This window comes from Pseudopipra pipra, chromosome 8, assembly GCF_036250125.1.
Source record: "Pseudopipra pipra isolate bDixPip1 chromosome 8, bDixPip1.hap1, whole genome shotgun sequence".
NCBI classification, from domain to species: domain Eukaryota; kingdom Metazoa; phylum Chordata; class Aves; order Passeriformes; family Pipridae; genus Pseudopipra; species Pseudopipra pipra.
This window is the reverse complement of record NC_087556.1, coordinates 654,147-668,892: the sequence shown is the minus strand read 5'-3', so window position 1 is coordinate 668,892 and position 14,746 is coordinate 654,147. Positions and strand designations below refer to the sequence as shown.

The 14,746-nt window shown below is 62.1% G+C and overlaps 4 protein-coding genes across 8 annotated transcripts; 2 read left to right on the top strand and 2 right to left on the bottom strand.

Annotated features, from left to right (window-relative positions):
- The first annotated feature begins 219 nt into the window (after positions 1–219).
- Positions 220–3,790, top strand: MTG1 (mitochondrial ribosome associated GTPase 1). The gene is made up of 11 exons (XM_064662145.1): positions 220–357; positions 446–510; positions 1,114–1,218; positions 1,301–1,381; positions 1,555–1,611; positions 2,244–2,334; positions 2,419–2,480; positions 2,658–2,754; positions 2,929–3,010; positions 3,111–3,223; positions 3,307–3,790. The coding sequence occupies exons 1-11, from the start codon at positions 252–254 to the stop codon at positions 3,402–3,404; spliced, it is 957 nt and encodes a 318-aa protein (XP_064518215.1). The 5' UTR covers positions 220–251; the 3' UTR covers positions 3,405–3,790.
- A 2-nt stretch (positions 3,791–3,792) lies between these two features.
- Positions 3,793–5,806, bottom strand: SPRN (shadow of prion protein). 2 transcript variants are annotated; one of them, XM_064662143.1, is made up of 2 exons: positions 5,537–5,806; positions 3,793–4,481 (listed from the first exon to the last, which is right to left on the bottom strand). In XM_064662143.1, the coding sequence occupies exon 2, from the start codon at positions 4,472–4,474 to the stop codon at positions 4,064–4,066; it is 411 nt and encodes a 136-aa protein (XP_064518213.1). In that variant the 5' UTR covers positions 4,475–4,481; positions 5,537–5,806; the 3' UTR covers positions 3,793–4,063. The 2 variants fall into 2 exon arrangements, with proteins under 2 accessions (XP_064518213.1, XP_064518214.1); XM_064662144.1 differs by lacking the exon at positions 5,537–5,806 and adding an exon at positions 5,075–5,507.
- An 87-nt stretch (positions 5,807–5,893) lies between these two features.
- ECHS1 (enoyl-CoA hydratase, short chain 1) lies at positions 5,894–8,074 on the top strand. Its single transcript, XM_064662134.1, has 8 exons — positions 5,894–6,039; positions 6,530–6,727; positions 6,813–6,940; positions 7,020–7,119; positions 7,217–7,321; positions 7,399–7,518; positions 7,607–7,674; positions 7,779–8,074. The coding sequence occupies exons 1-8, from the start codon at positions 5,931–5,933 to the stop codon at positions 7,842–7,844; spliced, it is 894 nt and encodes a 297-aa protein (XP_064518204.1). The 5' UTR covers positions 5,894–5,930; the 3' UTR covers positions 7,845–8,074.
- A 1,534-nt stretch (positions 8,075–9,608) lies between these two features.
- ZNF511 (zinc finger protein 511) lies at positions 9,609–14,740 on the bottom strand. Of its 4 annotated transcripts, none has more exons than XM_064662131.1 (6): positions 14,371–14,740; positions 13,190–13,417; positions 12,977–13,101; positions 11,982–12,167; positions 11,415–11,486; positions 9,609–9,750 (listed from the first exon to the last, which is right to left on the bottom strand). In XM_064662131.1, the coding sequence occupies exons 1-5, from the start codon at positions 14,701–14,703 to the stop codon at positions 11,417–11,419; spliced, it is 942 nt and encodes a 313-aa protein (XP_064518201.1). In that variant the 5' UTR covers positions 14,704–14,740; the 3' UTR covers positions 9,609–9,750; positions 11,415–11,416. The 4 variants fall into 4 exon arrangements, with proteins under 4 accessions (XP_064518201.1, XP_064518200.1, XP_064518202.1 ...); XM_064662130.1 differs by lacking the exon at positions 9,609–9,750 and adding an exon at positions 10,847–11,100 and having other exon boundaries at positions 14,371–14,739; XM_064662132.1 differs by lacking the exon at positions 9,609–9,750 and having other exon boundaries at positions 10,847–11,486; positions 13,190–13,391; positions 14,371–14,444; positions 14,530–14,737.
- Between the last annotated feature and the right edge of the window lie 6 nt (positions 14,741–14,746).

Sequence of the window (14,746 nt, the reverse complement as noted above, 5' to 3'; positions counted from 1 at the left end):
TCCTGCGCCGGGCCGGGCTGCGGGGCGGGCTGAGGGGTAGAGGCGGCCGCACCGGGTTGAGGAGCAGAACCGGGGGCGCCGGGGGTGCCGGGGCCAGCGGTGGGCACAGAGTGCCCACCGCTGGCCCCGACACCCCCGGCGCCCCCGGGAGATGCCGCCGAGCCTCCCGGGCCCCCCTGAGGCTGCGGTTCCGCCATGGATGCGACTCCCGCCCCTTCCGGTGTCGCGCCGGAAGTGACGCGCCGGAGGCCATGAGGGTGTGGGCAGGGCCGCTGAGGGCGGCCGGGGCGTTCCGGGAGCGCTTCGACTTCGGCGGCCGCGATGTGGCCTCTTGGTTCCCGCGGCACATGGCGAAAGGTGAGGTGGTGGGTTGAGCCCTCCTCACACACACACGCAGACAGAGGGGCGAGCTCACCCCGGCGCTGTTTTGTTGTTGTTGTTGCAGGGCTGCGGCAGATGCAGGCGGCGCTGCGCCGCGCTGACTGCCTGGTGGAGGTGCACGACGCTCGAATATCCTCCGCACCCACTTTAAAAAAAAAAAAAAAATAAATCTCCCTCACCCCCTTCTCCCCTTCCGGAGCAATTCTTCTCCCTCCAGAACAGCCCTTGTCGCTCTCCAGCCACCCCTTGTCCCTCTCCAGCCACCCCTTCTCCCTCTCCAGACCACCCCTTGTCTCTCTCCAGAGCACCCCTTCTCCCTCCCCAGTTACCCCATCTCCCTCTAGGCCACCCCTTGTCCCCCTTCAGCACCCCTTCTCCCTCTCTAGAGCATCCCTTCTCCCTCTCCAGAGCATCCCTTCTCCCTCTCCAGAGCATCCCTTCTCCCTCCAGAGCATCCCTTCTCCCTCCAGCCATCCCTTCTCCCTCTCCAGCCACCCCTTGTCCCTCTCCAGACACCTCTTCTCCCTCCAGAGCATCCCTTCTCCCTCCAGAGCATCCCTTCTCCCTCCAGAGCATCCCTTCTCCCTCCAGACCATCCCTTCTCCCTCTCCAGACCACCCCTCGTCCCTCTCCAGACACCTGTTCTCCCTCCAGAGCGTGCCTTCTCCCTCCCCAGCCCCGTGTCCCCCCTCTCCCATGGCTGTCTCCAGTTGCTGCCCTTAGCACTGCCACATCCCGGTGTCGGGCCGTAACCCCGCGCTGAAGGAGGCTCTGGGCATCCGCCCGCACGTCCTGGTGCTGAACAAGATGGACCTGGCTGATCCCCGCCGGCAGCCGGTGAGCGCCAGGGCTGGGCTGGGCAGGGGCAGCAGTGGGGGCACAGGGAGGTGACAGCAGAGGCTCTTCCCATGCCCCGCAGGCGGTGTTGGAGCGGCTGAAGGAGCAGGGGTGCCCGCAGGTGGTGTTCACCGACTGCCAGCGCGATGTCGGGGTCAAGAAGGTAACGGGGCTGCAGCCCAGCCCTGCTCGCTGGGAGCTCCCAGCCTTCAGGGCCCCAGGTGGCTGCTCCGGCGTGATCCTCTTTTCCAGCTGTCCCAAGTCCTCTGCTCAGCCCCCTGGCACAGTGTCTGTGGCTGCTGCAGAGTGCCAGCCCCTGTCCCTGTTTCCCTGCAGATCGTCCCCCTGGTTGCCCGGCTGGTGGCTGAGGGCCCACGCTACCACAGGGCCGAGGTGAGACACAGAGTCACAATATCCTGAGCTGGAGGGGACCCAAAGGATCATCCAGGACAACTCTTGGCCCTGCCCACGACACCCCAGCAATCCCACCCTGTCCCTGAGGGCATTGTCCAAACGCTCCTTGAGCTCTGGCAGCCTTGGGGCCGTGCCCACTGCCCTGGGGAGCCTGGTCAGTGTCCAACCACCCTCTGGGGGAAGAACCTTTCCCTGAGATCCAACCTGACCCTGCCCTGACGCAGCTCCAGCCATTTCCTTGGGTCCTGTCACTGGTCACCAATGAGGTCTGACCTCAGTCTCCTCCAGCTGAACAGACCAAGTGCCTTCAGCCCCTCCTTGTGTGGCCCCTCCAGGCCCTTCCCCATTCCCATATCCCTCCTTTGGACTCTCTTTTAAATCTTTTTCATACTGTGGTTCCCAAAACTGCCCACAGTGCTCAAGGTGAGGCCACCCCAGTGCAGAGCAGAGGGAGGGTCACCTCCCTCTCCAGCCGAGGGACGAGGCAGCTCCTGCACGTGCCAGAACTGCCAGCAAACCCCGGGAGGGGGTTGGCTGTGGCTGCTGCCCCTCACTGCTGGGGTGGATGGCTGATAACCAGTGTTCCTTGCTCATGTTTCCCTGGCTTCCAGAGCTCCGACTTCAACATCCTGGTGATCGGCGTGCCCAACGTGGGCAAATCCTCGCTCATCAACTCCTTGCGGAGGCTGCACCTCAAGAAGGGTATTTCTCCATGGTGCTAGGGCTTGGGGAGGAGGTGGGGCACAGTGTCCCTTGCTTTCATAACCATGTCCCTTTTTCTCCCAGGGAAAGCCACGGTGGTGGGGGCCGAGCCGGGCATCACCAGGGCAGTGCTGACCAGGATCCAGGTACTGTCCCTGCAGCACAGCGGCTGGGTGGGCTCTGCCTCCCACATCCTGGACAGACCTTGATGCCCACAGACTGATCTCAGGGTTGCTCAGGTCCCCTTTCCAGCAGGACCTTAACGTCAGCTCATTAGCCACGTGGGAGTCCATGGTGCTAATTACCAGCCCTGCTTTCCCCAGGTCTGCGAGAAGCCCCTGATGTACCTGGTGGACACCCCTGGTGTGCTGCCCCCGAAGCTGGGGGATGTGGAGACGGGCATGAAGCTGGCACTGTGTGGTGAGGTGGAGGCCGTGGCTGGCTGGGGGGAGTCCCCAGACATGGCCTCGGGCCTGGTGCCTGAGGCCAGGTTGGGAGTCTGCTCAGGGCCCCTGGGTGCCACAGGGATGGTGGGAGGCTTGGCCAGGGCTCAGCAAGGGCTTGGGGGAACTGGGGCTTGACCCTCTTTTCCAGGAGCCATCCATGACCACATGGTGGGGGAGAACATGATGGCTGACTACCTGCTGTACACCCTGAACAAGCAGCAGCAGTTCGGGTGAGCTGCAGGGGAGCCGGGGAGGGGTCCCGGGAGGGCTGTGGAGCCCCCATCCCCGGGAATGCTGTGGGGAGTGTGGGATGAGCTGTCCCTCCGGCAGGTACGTGCAGCACTACGGGCTGGGCGAGCCCTGTGACCACATCGAGCCCGTGCTGAAGCACGTGGCCCTCGCCCAGGGCCGCACACAGAAGGTGACGGTGCTGACGGGCACAGGTGAGTGCCTGGGGGGCTCTGGGGCACAGGGCTGGGAGTCTGGGGGTCCCTGCTGACCCTCCTGCATCCACTGCCATCTCCAGGGAATGTCAACGTGACGATGCTCAACTACACGGCCGCTGCCTACGAGTTCCTGCGGGACTTCCGAGCGGGACGCCTGGGCAGGGTGACACTGGACTGAGACCTGTCCCATGGAAGAGAGGCACTGCCTGCAGCTGTGCGGGCAGGGGACACCCCAGTGCCCCACGGGGCTGGGGACACCTCAGCAGGGAGCTCTGGTGTGTGATTGAAGTGGCTCTGCTGGGGCAGCTCCTGGTTCCAGGCAAAGCACCGGAGGGACAGAATGCCGATGGTGGCAGCTGAGGTTGCCCTGTGGTGTCACTCCATGGGGCCTGGGGCAGAGCTGGTGCCTCCGGCTGGGACAAAATCCCTGGGGAGCCATTTCATTGCTGTAGCCTTGGCCTGCTCAGGGACCTCCATCCTGAAATAAAACCTGTGTGGGCAGGGGGCCGGGCAGTGGCCATCCCAAGGTCCTGCCCAGAGCCCCTCGTCCCACATCCAGCCACACCTGCTTTTGTCCAGCTTTATTGTCGCCTCCTCGTCCTCGCGAGGCCAGGGACAGAGGCGCGGTGCAAAGGGGTGCCCGAGCCGGCGGGGTTTGGCACGGCATGGGGGGAGGTGGTGGAGGGGCTCCCGCGGGGGTCCTGCCCCGCTGGCAGTGGGTGGGCTCAGCCCCAGGAGCTGTTGCTATCCCGGGGCGCAGGGCTCAGCCCCCGGTGGGGCGCCCGGTCCTCGCGGCGTCCTGGGTGTTCCGGGCACGGTCGGGTCCCCCGGGATGCATCAGCGGCGGAGGAGCGCGGCCAGCGGGCAGAGCCAGGGCAGCGCCCGGCCCGGCGCGGTCCCGGCGGGCGCGGCGGAGGTCCAGGCGCTGGCGGCCGCCGTCCAGTTGCCGTCGCGGTACTCGACGCCGTCCCCCGCCTGCAGCTCCCCGGAGAGCCGCGCCCGGCGCAGGGCCGCCCCCGCCGCCACGCCGGCCGCCGCCCCCGCCGCCGCCGCCCCGGCCACGCGCAGGGCGGCCCCGGCAGAGCCGTACCGGGGCACGGCCGCCCTGGGCCGGGCGCGGGCCGCCCCCCGCGCCGCTCCGCGGGCCGCCCCCCGGGCGCCGCCGCGCCCGCCCTTGCCCGCCGCCGTGTCGCAGAAGGCGGCGGCCAACAGCACCAGCGCCCAGCACGCCGCCGCGCTCCGCCGCATCCCGCACCTGCCGCAGGGACGGAGGGAGGGATGGAGGCACAGCCCCGCCGCTCAACCGCGCCCGGCCGCGTCTCGCTCCCGCGGGTGCCGGGGCCGCGCACGCCCGTGTCACCGCACACGCGGCAGCGCACGGGTTGCATAAACGCGCTCCCCCCCGCCCGGGTGGGTGATGCTCCTGCACATGCTCCTGCACACGCAGCCACGCGCGCTCCCGCACGCCCGTGTGGGTGATGCTCCCCCCGACCCGTGCGGATGGTGCTCCCGCACGCGCCCGCACACGCACATTCCCGCACACCCCTGTGGATGATGCTCCCGTACATTCCCACACACCCCTGTGGATGATGCTCCCGTACATTCCCACACACCCCTGTGGATGATGCTCCCGTACATTCCCACACACCCCTGTGGATGATGCTCCCGCACATTCCCGCACACCCCTGCCGATGATGCTCCCGCACATTCCCGCACACCCCTGTGGATGATGCTCCCGCACATTCCCGCACACCCCTGTGGATGATGCTCCCGTACATTCCCGCACACCCCTGTGGATGATGCTCCCGCACAGCCGTGTGGATGATGTTCCTCTACATTCCCGCACACCCCTGTGGACGATGCTTCCGCACACCCGCGCACACCCGCGTGGATTATATTCCTGTACAGTCCCGCACACCCGCGTGGATGATGTTCCTCTACATTCTCGCACATCCACATGGATGACGCTCCCGCACATTCCCGCACATCCCTATGGATGATGTTTTCACATTCCCGCACATCCCTGTGGATGACGCTCCCGCACATTCCCGCACATCCCTGTGGATGATGCTCCCACACATTCCCGCACATCCCTATGGATGATGCTTTCACATTCCCGCACATCCCTGTGGATGATGCTTTCACATTCCCGCACATCCCTGTGGATGATGCTTTCACATTCCCGCACATCCCTGTGGATGATGCTTTCACATTCCCGCACAGCCCTGTGGAAGACGCTCCCGCACACCCGCGCACACCCGTCCGCGGGGCACACTCCCCCCCCCCGCCCTCCCCACCCGGGGTACTCACCGGGCCCGGGGCACCGCCGGCTCGCTCCGCTCCGCTCCTCCCCGGCCGCGCTCCCGCCGCCGCCGCGCTCCCGCCGCGCCCCCCCGCACACCCCCCACCCCACGCGCGGGGGGCGGCGGGGGAATCCCCCCTGCGCTCCCCCCGGGGCTCTAAGCCCCGCTAATCCCGCGGCCCGGCCCCCCCGGCTCGGCGGCGCTGCCGGCGGGACCCCCCGCGCCGGGCTGGGGGCGGGCCCTGTGCCCCCTCAGCGGGACCGGGGGTCCCGGCCCCGCCCCACGGCGCCGCCGCGGCCAATGGGGATGGCGAGCGGCGGGGCGGGGCCGCCTCGGCCAATGGGCGACGGCGGGAGGGGCGGGGCCGGCGCGGTGGGCGGGGCCGCTCTCCGCGCTCCGCCATGGCCGCCACGCTGCGAACCCTCCTCCGCCCCGCCGCCGCCGCGCTGCCCCGGGCGCGGCCCCCGCCGCCGCTCCGCAACCCCGCCGGCACGCGGGGCTGCAGCGCCGGTGAGCACCGGGGCACGGGGATGGCACCGGGGGATGGCGGGGGGTGGGCTTGGCCGGAGGGGGTGGTGAGCACCGGGTCCCTGCACCGGGCACGGTCCCAGCACCGGGCATGTGCCCAGCAACTTGCACGCGGTCCCTGGACTGCGCACCAGGACGGGGTCCCTGCTCCGTGTACGGTCCCAGCACCGGGCACGCGGTCCCTGGGCTGTGCAGCAGGTCCCAGGGTGCCTGCGCCATGCCCCGGTACCGGTGGCTCGCCGTCCCGGCACAGGGTGGTCCCGGGGCTGCACCTGCCAGGGCAGGGTGACACCGGCAGCTCCCCCGAGCCGAGACCCGCGGACACGTCCCCGCCGGCTGCCGGTGACCGCTGGCGTGAAGGTCGCCTTAATATAGCGCGGGGCGGCGGCCGGACCTGGCCAGGGGTTGTCAGGGGTCTCACCCCGTGCCCGGCAGCCGGTGGGCTCACGGGCCGGTGTCGGGGCGGCGGCAGGGTCCACGTTCCAGTACCTGTTGGTGCAGAAGACGGGGGCGCAGAAGAACGTGGGGCTGATCCAGCTGAACCGGCCGCAGGCGCTGAACGCGCTCTGCGAGGGGCTGATGGCCGAGCTGCGGCAGGCGCTGGAGGCCATGGAGAGTGACCCGCAGGTGGGAGCCATCGTCCTCACCGGCAGCCAGAAAGCCTTTGCAGGTAGGGCGAAGACGCCTCTCCCCATCCCAAAATTTTGGGGAAGGTTGGGGGAGGAGTTGGTGTCCCAGCCCACTTCCCTTTGCAGCCGGAGCGGACATCAAGGAGATGCAGAATAAAACCTTCCAGGAGTGCTACAACGGCGCCTTCCTGGGCGGCTGGGACAAGGTCTCCGTCGTCCGTAAACCCATCATCGCCGCTGTCAATGGCTACGCCGTGAGTGCCCCCCGCCTCTCCCTGTACCCCCTGACCCCCCAGTGCCACCCCCTGACCCCCCGTGCCTCCCCTGTCCCAGCTGGGTGGCGGGTGCGAGCTGGCCATGATGTGCGACATCATCTACGCCGGGGAGAAGGCGCAGTTCGGGCAACCCGAAATCCTGCTGGGAACCATCCCAGGTGAGCGGCGGGCACCGGCCAGGGGGTTCCATCCCGGCTGGAGTGGGGACACCCAGCTATCCCTCTCTGGACCTTCCCCTTCCCTACATGCATCCAGGTGCTGGCGGGACGCAGAGGCTCACCAGGGCGGTGGGGAAGTCGCTGGCCATGGAGATGGTGCTCACCGGGGACCGGATTTCAGCAGCGGAGGCCAAGGAGGCAGGTAGGGGCGTGGGCCAGCCCTGGCACTGCAAAGGGCCAGCAGGGAGCCACCCCCCCACTTCCCACTGCCCATCCTAGGTCTGGTCAGCAAGGTGTTCCCCGTGGAGAAGCTGCTGGACGCGGCCATCGCCTGCGCTGAGAAGATCGCCAGCAACTCCAAGCTGGTGGCTGCCCTGGCCAAGGAGTCAGTCAATGCTGGTAGGGACTGGGGGGCCAATTGGGAACCCCTTGGGGGGGGCTGTGGGGCCAGGCAGAGGGGTCTCCCCAACTTCTCCCTTGCTCTCAGCCTTTGAGACGACGCTGACAGAGGGGAGCAGGACAGAGAAGCGTCTCTTTTACGCCACCTTTGCCACTGTGAGTAGAGGGATCTGCCCCATGGTGGGGGGGGATCAGCCCCATGGTGGGGGGATAGTGGGGCTGCCACAGCCCCCCAAACCTCACCTCTCTGCTCCTTCCAGGATGACCGCAAAGAGGGGATGACGGCCTTTGTGGAGAAGCGCAAGGCAAAATTCACCGACAGCTGAGCCCAAGGAGCTGCAGTCCCCAGGGATGTGCAGGTCCCCAGGGATGTGCAAGTTCCCCGGGCATGTGCAGATCCCCAGAGTGGTGCAGGTCCCCAGAGCCACCTGCTGCCCCTCTGCCTTACCCCGTGGAGGGGACTGGGACCCATCAGCAAGCAATGCTTGGGGTGACAACCAGCAGTGGGGACCACCTCTGCCTTTGCTATTAAAACATTTTCTAGGTGCTGCCGGGACATGGGGTGTCCTTCTCTGAGGTCCTGCCTCAGCTGGGAAAGGCAGCCCACTGAGGTTCACTGAGACCCTCCACTCTGTCACACTGCTCTCTGATGCTGGGCTGGGCAAGAGCAGACTCATGGAGATCTGTGTGTCCCCCGGGAAGGGGACAGCCTGTGGCACTGAGTCACCCATCCCAGGGCATCATCCTCACCCTGCTCGGGGTCTTGGGGCAATCCCAAGGAAGGGGATCCCTCAGGTTTAGGGCCCTGTACTTAGCAGCAGGTTTCTGGCAGCAACGAGGAGCCCACCAGGACGTTGGAGAGGGGAGTGGGTTTATTGGGGAGGCCTCAAGGGTGGGTAGGGAAGGATGAGTCCCCCCAGGGAGCCCCAGGGGTAGCTCCCACCCCTCATTTCAGTCTGGGCACATCTGCACTCAGCTGTGGTAGAGATGGTCTCGGTCCTCCTCTGGGCCATTCTGCACCTGCAGGGACAGCATCCGGGGTGGCTCACGGACATCCACCTTCCTGGCGTCGTCCTGGGGGTGGTGGAGGTGGTCTCGATCCTCCTCTGGCTCTACCTGGACTTGTGGGGGGTGCCAGGCCCTTCTGGACACAGCCTTTCTACCTGGTTTCACCTCTTCAGAGAGCTCCCACTCCTCCAGCACATCCACACCCGGGATGCTGGAAGAGGGGAGCAAAATCAGCGAGGAAAGGTTGCTAAATACCACCCTGCCCCAGGGGAATTCCACCCTATCAGAGGTCAGGGACCCTGGCAAGATTCCCCCCCACCCCAGGAAGCAGAAATTAGTCTCTTGGGGAGCAAATGGGCTAATTTAGCCAAAGGAATAGGGAAACCAGCTGGGGCTAGATGCTTGGGGAGTTTGGGCAATATGGGGGAGAAGGTGGAGCTGGGAGCCTCTTAATTTTGAGGGGGCACAAAGCCCAAGGGGAATTTATTCCCCCCTGAAACGCTTTCCATTTTGGGGTGTTGCTCTGTTGGCTTTTACAAGCCTGAAGGTGTGGGGAGCACGTCCACCTCTTACATTTCCTTGTCCAAATCCCGGTCCGTGGGCAGGCCCTTCCGCCCAGAGCTGCTCAGAGCCTGCAGGGAGAGAGGGGGGTGGCACCGCTCGTGGTGGGCCTGCTCATCAGAGGGGACAGCAGGAGGGTGAAGCAGAGGGGTGGCTCACCTGGGTGCTGCTGGGTGCCAGCAGGAGGAGGGCAGTGCCCAGTAGGGCGGTGATGCTGCAGAGCCTCGGGCTGAAGCAGAGGAGACACAGTGGCAAGAGCCATGTGGCCGGTGCTGCCCCACACCCTGCACCCAGTTCCTGTGCCCCCTGCTCCCCCTGACCCCCAGCACCCACCCTGCCCACCCCCTGTGCCCGCTGGGGCTGGCAGGACCTACCCCTCCATGGCTGCCTCTCACACCTGGCTGTGCACTTTGCCCGGCCTCGTGTCCCCGGGTGGTGCCAGTTCCTGCTGCTCAGGGAGACTCCCAGGTGTCCCAGAAAGGTGGTGGCCTCTGGCCTGGAGCTGCTCCCTCGTGCTCTGGGGGAAGCTGCAGGGGAGACCCTCTCTGACCTCTCTGCTGGCGCAGCTGCCTGGTTCCTGCGTGTCCCTGGCTCAGCTGTGACCTTCCCCTTTGCTTCTCCATCCTGGCATCCACCTCCACCACACCAGTGCCTTCAGCTCTCCTGCAACAGGAGTGAAACAGGTGATTTGGGGGCTTTCATCCCCAGAATGTTTCCCAACGCATCTTTTTCTCCTCAGAAATCGGAAGCGTGAGCGAGTCCAAAGCTCCTCCCCAGCTGTGATGGGTGACACCCCGTTTCCGTGCATGGATCAGCTCTGTGTGTGTGTTTAAAACAAAAAAAAAAAAAGGGAAATTCAAGTTTTGGCTTGAGAGAAGGATTTTTTCCAGCTGGGACAGACTTCATTGCCCATGGACTCTGGGAAAAGCGGGTGTCCCAGAAGAGACCAGTCACGAGCCCTGAGGCTGTAATTGCAAGTTCAGTTTGTTTTCCATTAGCAAGGGCAGGCACTCAGGGGGAAAAAGGAATGCCCAGGTCAAAACTTGTGGACCTGAACCCGTAAGGGAGGGTTGGGCTGCTCCTGCCTGACCTTTGTACCATCACGTGCCAAAGCCTGCAGGCATCTCCAGTGACGTGCGGCCTGATTCCCATTCCCAGATACCCCAGTGGGGGGAAAAAAACCCTCATTAGGGGCTCCCGGTGTGGGAAAGTGATTTTTGGTCCCTGCTGAAAGATGTCCCTGGGCAGATATGGGATCCTTGCCTGCTGGAGACAGCACTCCAGGAGCAGGGATTAAGGCTGGACAAGCCGGCTGAGTTTTAAAAAGAGCGAAGCTTTTTAAAACTCACTGGGAAATCTCCTGCATCTCCGTAAACATCATTCCCTGCTCCCATTTGCAAGGATTTTCCAAAGCCCCTTTTATCCTCTATTCCTCATACAGAGGGGGAAGGGAAAAAATGCAATTATAGATCCTAAGCTTCTTGGATAAACATCGTCCCAGCAACCTCTTTTTTTCCCTTTATGGATAAATTTTGAGTGTCAGGGTTCACCAGGACCCCGAGACCAGTGGCAGCACTCTGAGCCTGGCTCCGTGTTTTCAATTTTTCCCAGGAGGACGAGATTACAAAGGAAGGGAGAGGCAAGAGGGAAAACTTCCATCCCAACCTGATTTTGGGGGTATTGGGAGCAAAAGGAGGGAGGTCCATTTTGCACGTCTGACTCTGCCTTCAAAATGCCATTTAAACTCTCTATGAAGCAATTTTATAAAAATTCCTTTTATTTATTCACCTGGCTGAAGTCACTTTATTTTAACTCCCTGTGGAAATGTTTCTCCTGGGCCAGACAGACCTTTCTTGTGGGTTCCACAGCGAGATCCAGGGTGCAGAGGAGACTTCAGCGAGATGGAGAAGGTCAGAATTAAGGACCAACACCTTTTTTGCCCTGTTTTCTTTTTTCACAGCTTCCATGCAGTCAGCAGATTTTGTCTTGGAATTTCTTGAATCTGTTTTTTTCCTCCAAAAGGCAAAAAAATAAAACACCCAATCCTGTGCAGCCTCAGCTGCAGGACAGTTTCCTTAACACCTCGCCACACATTTTGGGTTCCCCTTTCTAAAATCCTGAGGATTCTTAACTCAGTCAGGTTGGCCCAATTCCGTCTGACATCACAAACCCGTGTTCAAATGCTGGTGGAGCTTTAATTGGTTTGGGTGGCTTATTCCCAGTGTGGAGTGGGAACTGGAAATATCCCTGCTCGCCCACGGCGTGGGCGGCACCGGCCCCACATCTGCTCATCCTGCACAAATCTGCTCATCCTGCACAAGTCTGACCTTCAGACTTTCTTCCTTGGTCCTTTAAATCCTCGGGTGGCACCTTGTCCAAAGCAAATTGTGGATGGGATCCTGGAAAGGGAGACAGACTTTGAGTCACATTAATAGCCTATCCCTCATGGCAATGCTCTGTGTGGCATTTTAAGCTCCCAGAGTGGAAAGAGCAGAACATCTAAATGAACAAAGTAAGAAAAAAATGGGTGAAATCCTGGTTGGCTTTCCTGTGTATTCCGCATATTCCTGTTCTGGAGGCCTCTCCCCTTTTTCCAACCATGTGTAAGTGTTACCAAAGGTAGTAACTGGGCAGTTGCAGTGGTTGATTGTGAGGAGCAGGAGAGCAGAAGCACCATCCTGCAATACCCCGAGAAGAGATCCTGGGTGGGCAGACTAACAGGACCTTGCCAACACTGCAGTGGCCTGTTCTGCCCTTCCACGCTTTCCTCTTATTAAAAATGCCTTTGAAAACACGCATGGAATTCCTGCCTCTTTCATCTCCAGCACAGGAACACACTGAGCACTGCCAAGGGCTGGTAAGACTCTCTGGCCCGTGGAGGCCAAAGCACAGACCTGGATCTGTAGAGCCGTTTCTCTGGCAGCGAGGGGCCAGGGCTGGCTGCAGGCTGAGGGATCTCCATGTCCTCAGCAGGCCCTGTTTCCATGGGGTCCAGCTGGAATTGCCCCGCCGTCTCCACGCTCACCTCCATGGGCACGCTGGGGCCCTGCTCCGTGGGACAGCTCGTGTGCTTGGGGACACTGCAGGGACACAGTTTTACATCCTGGCTCAGTGGCTGCCACGTAAGCCCAGAGCCAGGGATATTTCATGAGGAAACAAGTCCAGCTGGGATGAGTTAGTGCACGGAGGCACAGGCTCCAGAGAGAGGGGCTTGTGTGAGTTTCTGTTTAAGTATCCATTACTTAATGAATACACGCAGCTCTCTCCCCAGGTCCTTCTCTTCACTCCAAAAAGCCCAACTCATTCCACAGGCTCAATTCCCTGAGGACTGTCCTTTAGCTGACCTACTGATGCCACAGGTGACCGTTACCTTTTCATCACTGGCTGGCCAAGCCACTCTGCTCTCCCATCCTCAACCTGCTGCTCCCTCAAGTATTGGGAGCAGGACACACTTCACTTAGAATCACAGAATGGTTTGGGTTGGAAGGGACCTTAAAGCTCATCCAGTCCCACCCCTGCCATGGGCAGGGACACCTTCCACTAGCCCAGGTTGCTCCAAGCCCCGTCCAACCTGGCCTTGGACACTTCCAGGGATCCAGGGGCAGCCACAGCTTCTCTGGGCAACCTGTGCCAGGGCCTCCCCACCCTCCCAGGGAACAATTCCTTCCCAATATCCCATCTAAACCTCCTCTCTTTCATTTTGAAGCCATTCCCCCTTGTCCTGGCACTCCAGGCCCTTGTGAAAACTCTCTCTCCATGTTTCTTGCAGGCTCCCTTCAGGCCCTGGAAAGCCACAATTAGGTCACCCCCAAGCTTCTCCACTCCAGGTTGCACAATCCCAACTCTCCCAGCCTTTCCTCATAGGAGAGGAGGAAAGTTCTGCAGTTACCTTTTCACTTTCTTGGGTCTATCAAACCGAAAGTCAGCAGGGTAAAGGTGCACAGTCACCAAGTGATCCTTTCTGTCCTTGCTGCTCTTGAACTTCTCCGGGCAGCCTTCCACCAGACACTTGTACTGAAAGGCAAGGAGAGGGAAAAAAGACCTAACTGGAAGAGACAAGTGCACTCCAGCCCCGAGCCCAGGGCTGGGCACGGCAACTCACCATGTTCTGCTTCTCGGCCATGATCTGGAAGAGCGAGTCGTGCCACTCCAAGATGTGGATATCCAGGAGGTTCCCTGAGGGAAAGGAGCGCTTGCAGAAGGAGCAGACGTTCCTGTGCAGGCTGTTGTAGTGGTGCTCGTAGCCCTCCAGCGTGTCAAACACCTGGCAGCACCCGGAGATGTGGCAGCTGAACTCGGACACCCTGCGGGGAAATCGGGACAGCCACGCCTTGAGCTGAGTTAGAGCCTCAGTGTCAGCTGAACACAGCCCTCTAGGTGACCTCATCACAGAATGCCAGGATGGTTTGGGCTGGAAGGGCCCATAAAGACCCTGCAGTCCAACCCCCCTGCCATGGGCAGGGACACCTCCCACCAGACGAACACTAGTGGCATCTTTTATGAGTAATAAATTAAATGCCAGGTGCAATGGAACCAAGATCGTGATGGTGCTGGCAGTTAGAAACATGTGCCATTGGAAACTTATTTGCAATTATCACAGAATCATAGAATCAACAGGGTTGGAAAAGACCTCAGAGATCATCAGGTCCAACCCTTGATCCAACCCCGCCGTGGTTCCCAGCCCATGGCACTGATGCCACATCCAGTCCATCCTTAAACACCTCCAGGGATGGAGAATCCACCCCCTCCCTGGGCAGCCCGTTCCAATGGCTGAGCACTTTCATTTAATTACTCTTATTTGCAATTATGGCTTCAGGATCATCTCTATTATCATCCTGTCATCCTTTGATGAATAATAAACAATAAGTGATAAATAAGTGCTGTTTGACCCTAATGTCGCAGTTATGGATGATAATGTTGTGCCAATGCTTTTTTAACAGGTATCCACTGGAAAACCTCACACAACACTCAAAGTACTTCCTCGATTTTACATACAAGAGCAAGGCAAAGATTCTGTCCCGGGCTTAGCCTTCCTTGTTGGAGCTGCCCCGGCTGCAGTTGCCCAGAGAGCTTGAGGATGTCCAAGATCAGTTCAAGGCCAGGCTGGACGGGGCTCGGAACAACCTGGGACAGTGGAAGGTGTCCCTGCCCACGGCAGGGGGTGAAACTGGATGAGCTTTAAGGTCCCTTCCCACTCGAACCATTCCTGGACCCCACGGCTCAGGGCTCTCCCGCAGTATTGTACAATGCTGTACAATGCTGACGAGCCCCCGCCTCACTTACTTGGGTCTCTCGGCCACCTCCTCGAGGCTGGTGAGGACGCCCTGCAGGTAGAGGTGCCTGTGCACGTCCCCGTCCTAGAGAGGAGCAGAGAGGGCCGTGGGCGGGCGGGCAGGGCTGTAAAACACCGCGCCGAGCCCCCTGCTGCGGGGGGAGCCTCACCTCCAGCAGCGGGTGCTGCGGGCCGAGGCGGAGGCGGCGGGGGGCGAAGGTGAAGGGCGGCAGGGGCTGAGCGGGGAGCTGAGGGGGCTCCCGGAGGAGCTCCCGGGCGGGGTCCTGCGGGATCCCCTCACGGAGCCGCCGGCGCAGCCCCGGCGGCAGCGGCAGCGCCGCCATGGCGGGCGGCGGGGCGGGCACTGCGCGTGCGCGGGGAGCGCGG

What these genes read in the sequence shown, in the direction of transcription:
- SPRN (XM_064662143.1), bottom strand. Translation starts at nt 4,474, where the DNA reads ATGCGGCGGAGCGCGGCGGCGTGCTGGGCGCTGGTGCTGTTGGCCGCC.
- ECHS1 (XM_064662134.1), top strand. Translation starts at nt 5,931, where the DNA reads ATGGCCGCCACGCTGCGAACCCTCCTCCGCCCCGCCGCCGCCGCGCTG. An exon ending in CAGCCAGAAAGCCTTTGCAG is followed by an intron (nt 6,728 to 6,812) that starts GTAGGGCGAAGA and finishes TTCCCTTTGCAG; the next exon opens with CCGGAGCGGACATCAAGGAG. An exon ending in TTTACGCCACCTTTGCCACT is followed by an intron (nt 7,675 to 7,778) that starts GTGAGTAGAGGG and finishes TGCTCCTTCCAG; the next exon opens with GATGACCGCAAAGAGGGGAT.
- ZNF511 (XM_064662131.1), bottom strand. Translation starts at nt 14,703, where the DNA reads ATGGCGGCGCTGCCGCTGCCGCCGGGGCTGCGCCGGCGGCTCCGTGAG. An exon ending in TGGCCGAGAAGCAGAACATG is followed by an intron (nt 13,102 to 13,189) that starts GTGAGTTGCCGT and finishes CTTGCCTTTCAG; the next exon opens with TACAAGTGTCTGGTGGAAGG. An exon ending in AAACGGCTCTACAGATCCAG is followed by an intron (nt 11,487 to 11,981) that starts GTCTGTGCTTTG and finishes CTCCCTTTCCAG; the next exon opens with GATCCCATCCACAATTTGCT.
- MTG1 (XM_064662145.1), top strand. Translation starts at nt 252, where the DNA reads ATGAGGGTGTGGGCAGGGCCGCTGAGGGCGGCCGGGGCGTTCCGGGAG. An exon ending in CCCGCGGCACATGGCGAAAG is followed by an intron (nt 358 to 445) that starts GTGAGGTGGTGG and finishes TTGTTGTTGCAG; the next exon opens with GGCTGCGGCAGATGCAGGCG. An exon ending in CAGTGCTGACCAGGATCCAG is followed by an intron (nt 2,481 to 2,657) that starts GTACTGTCCCTG and finishes TGCTTTCCCCAG; the next exon opens with GTCTGCGAGAAGCCCCTGAT.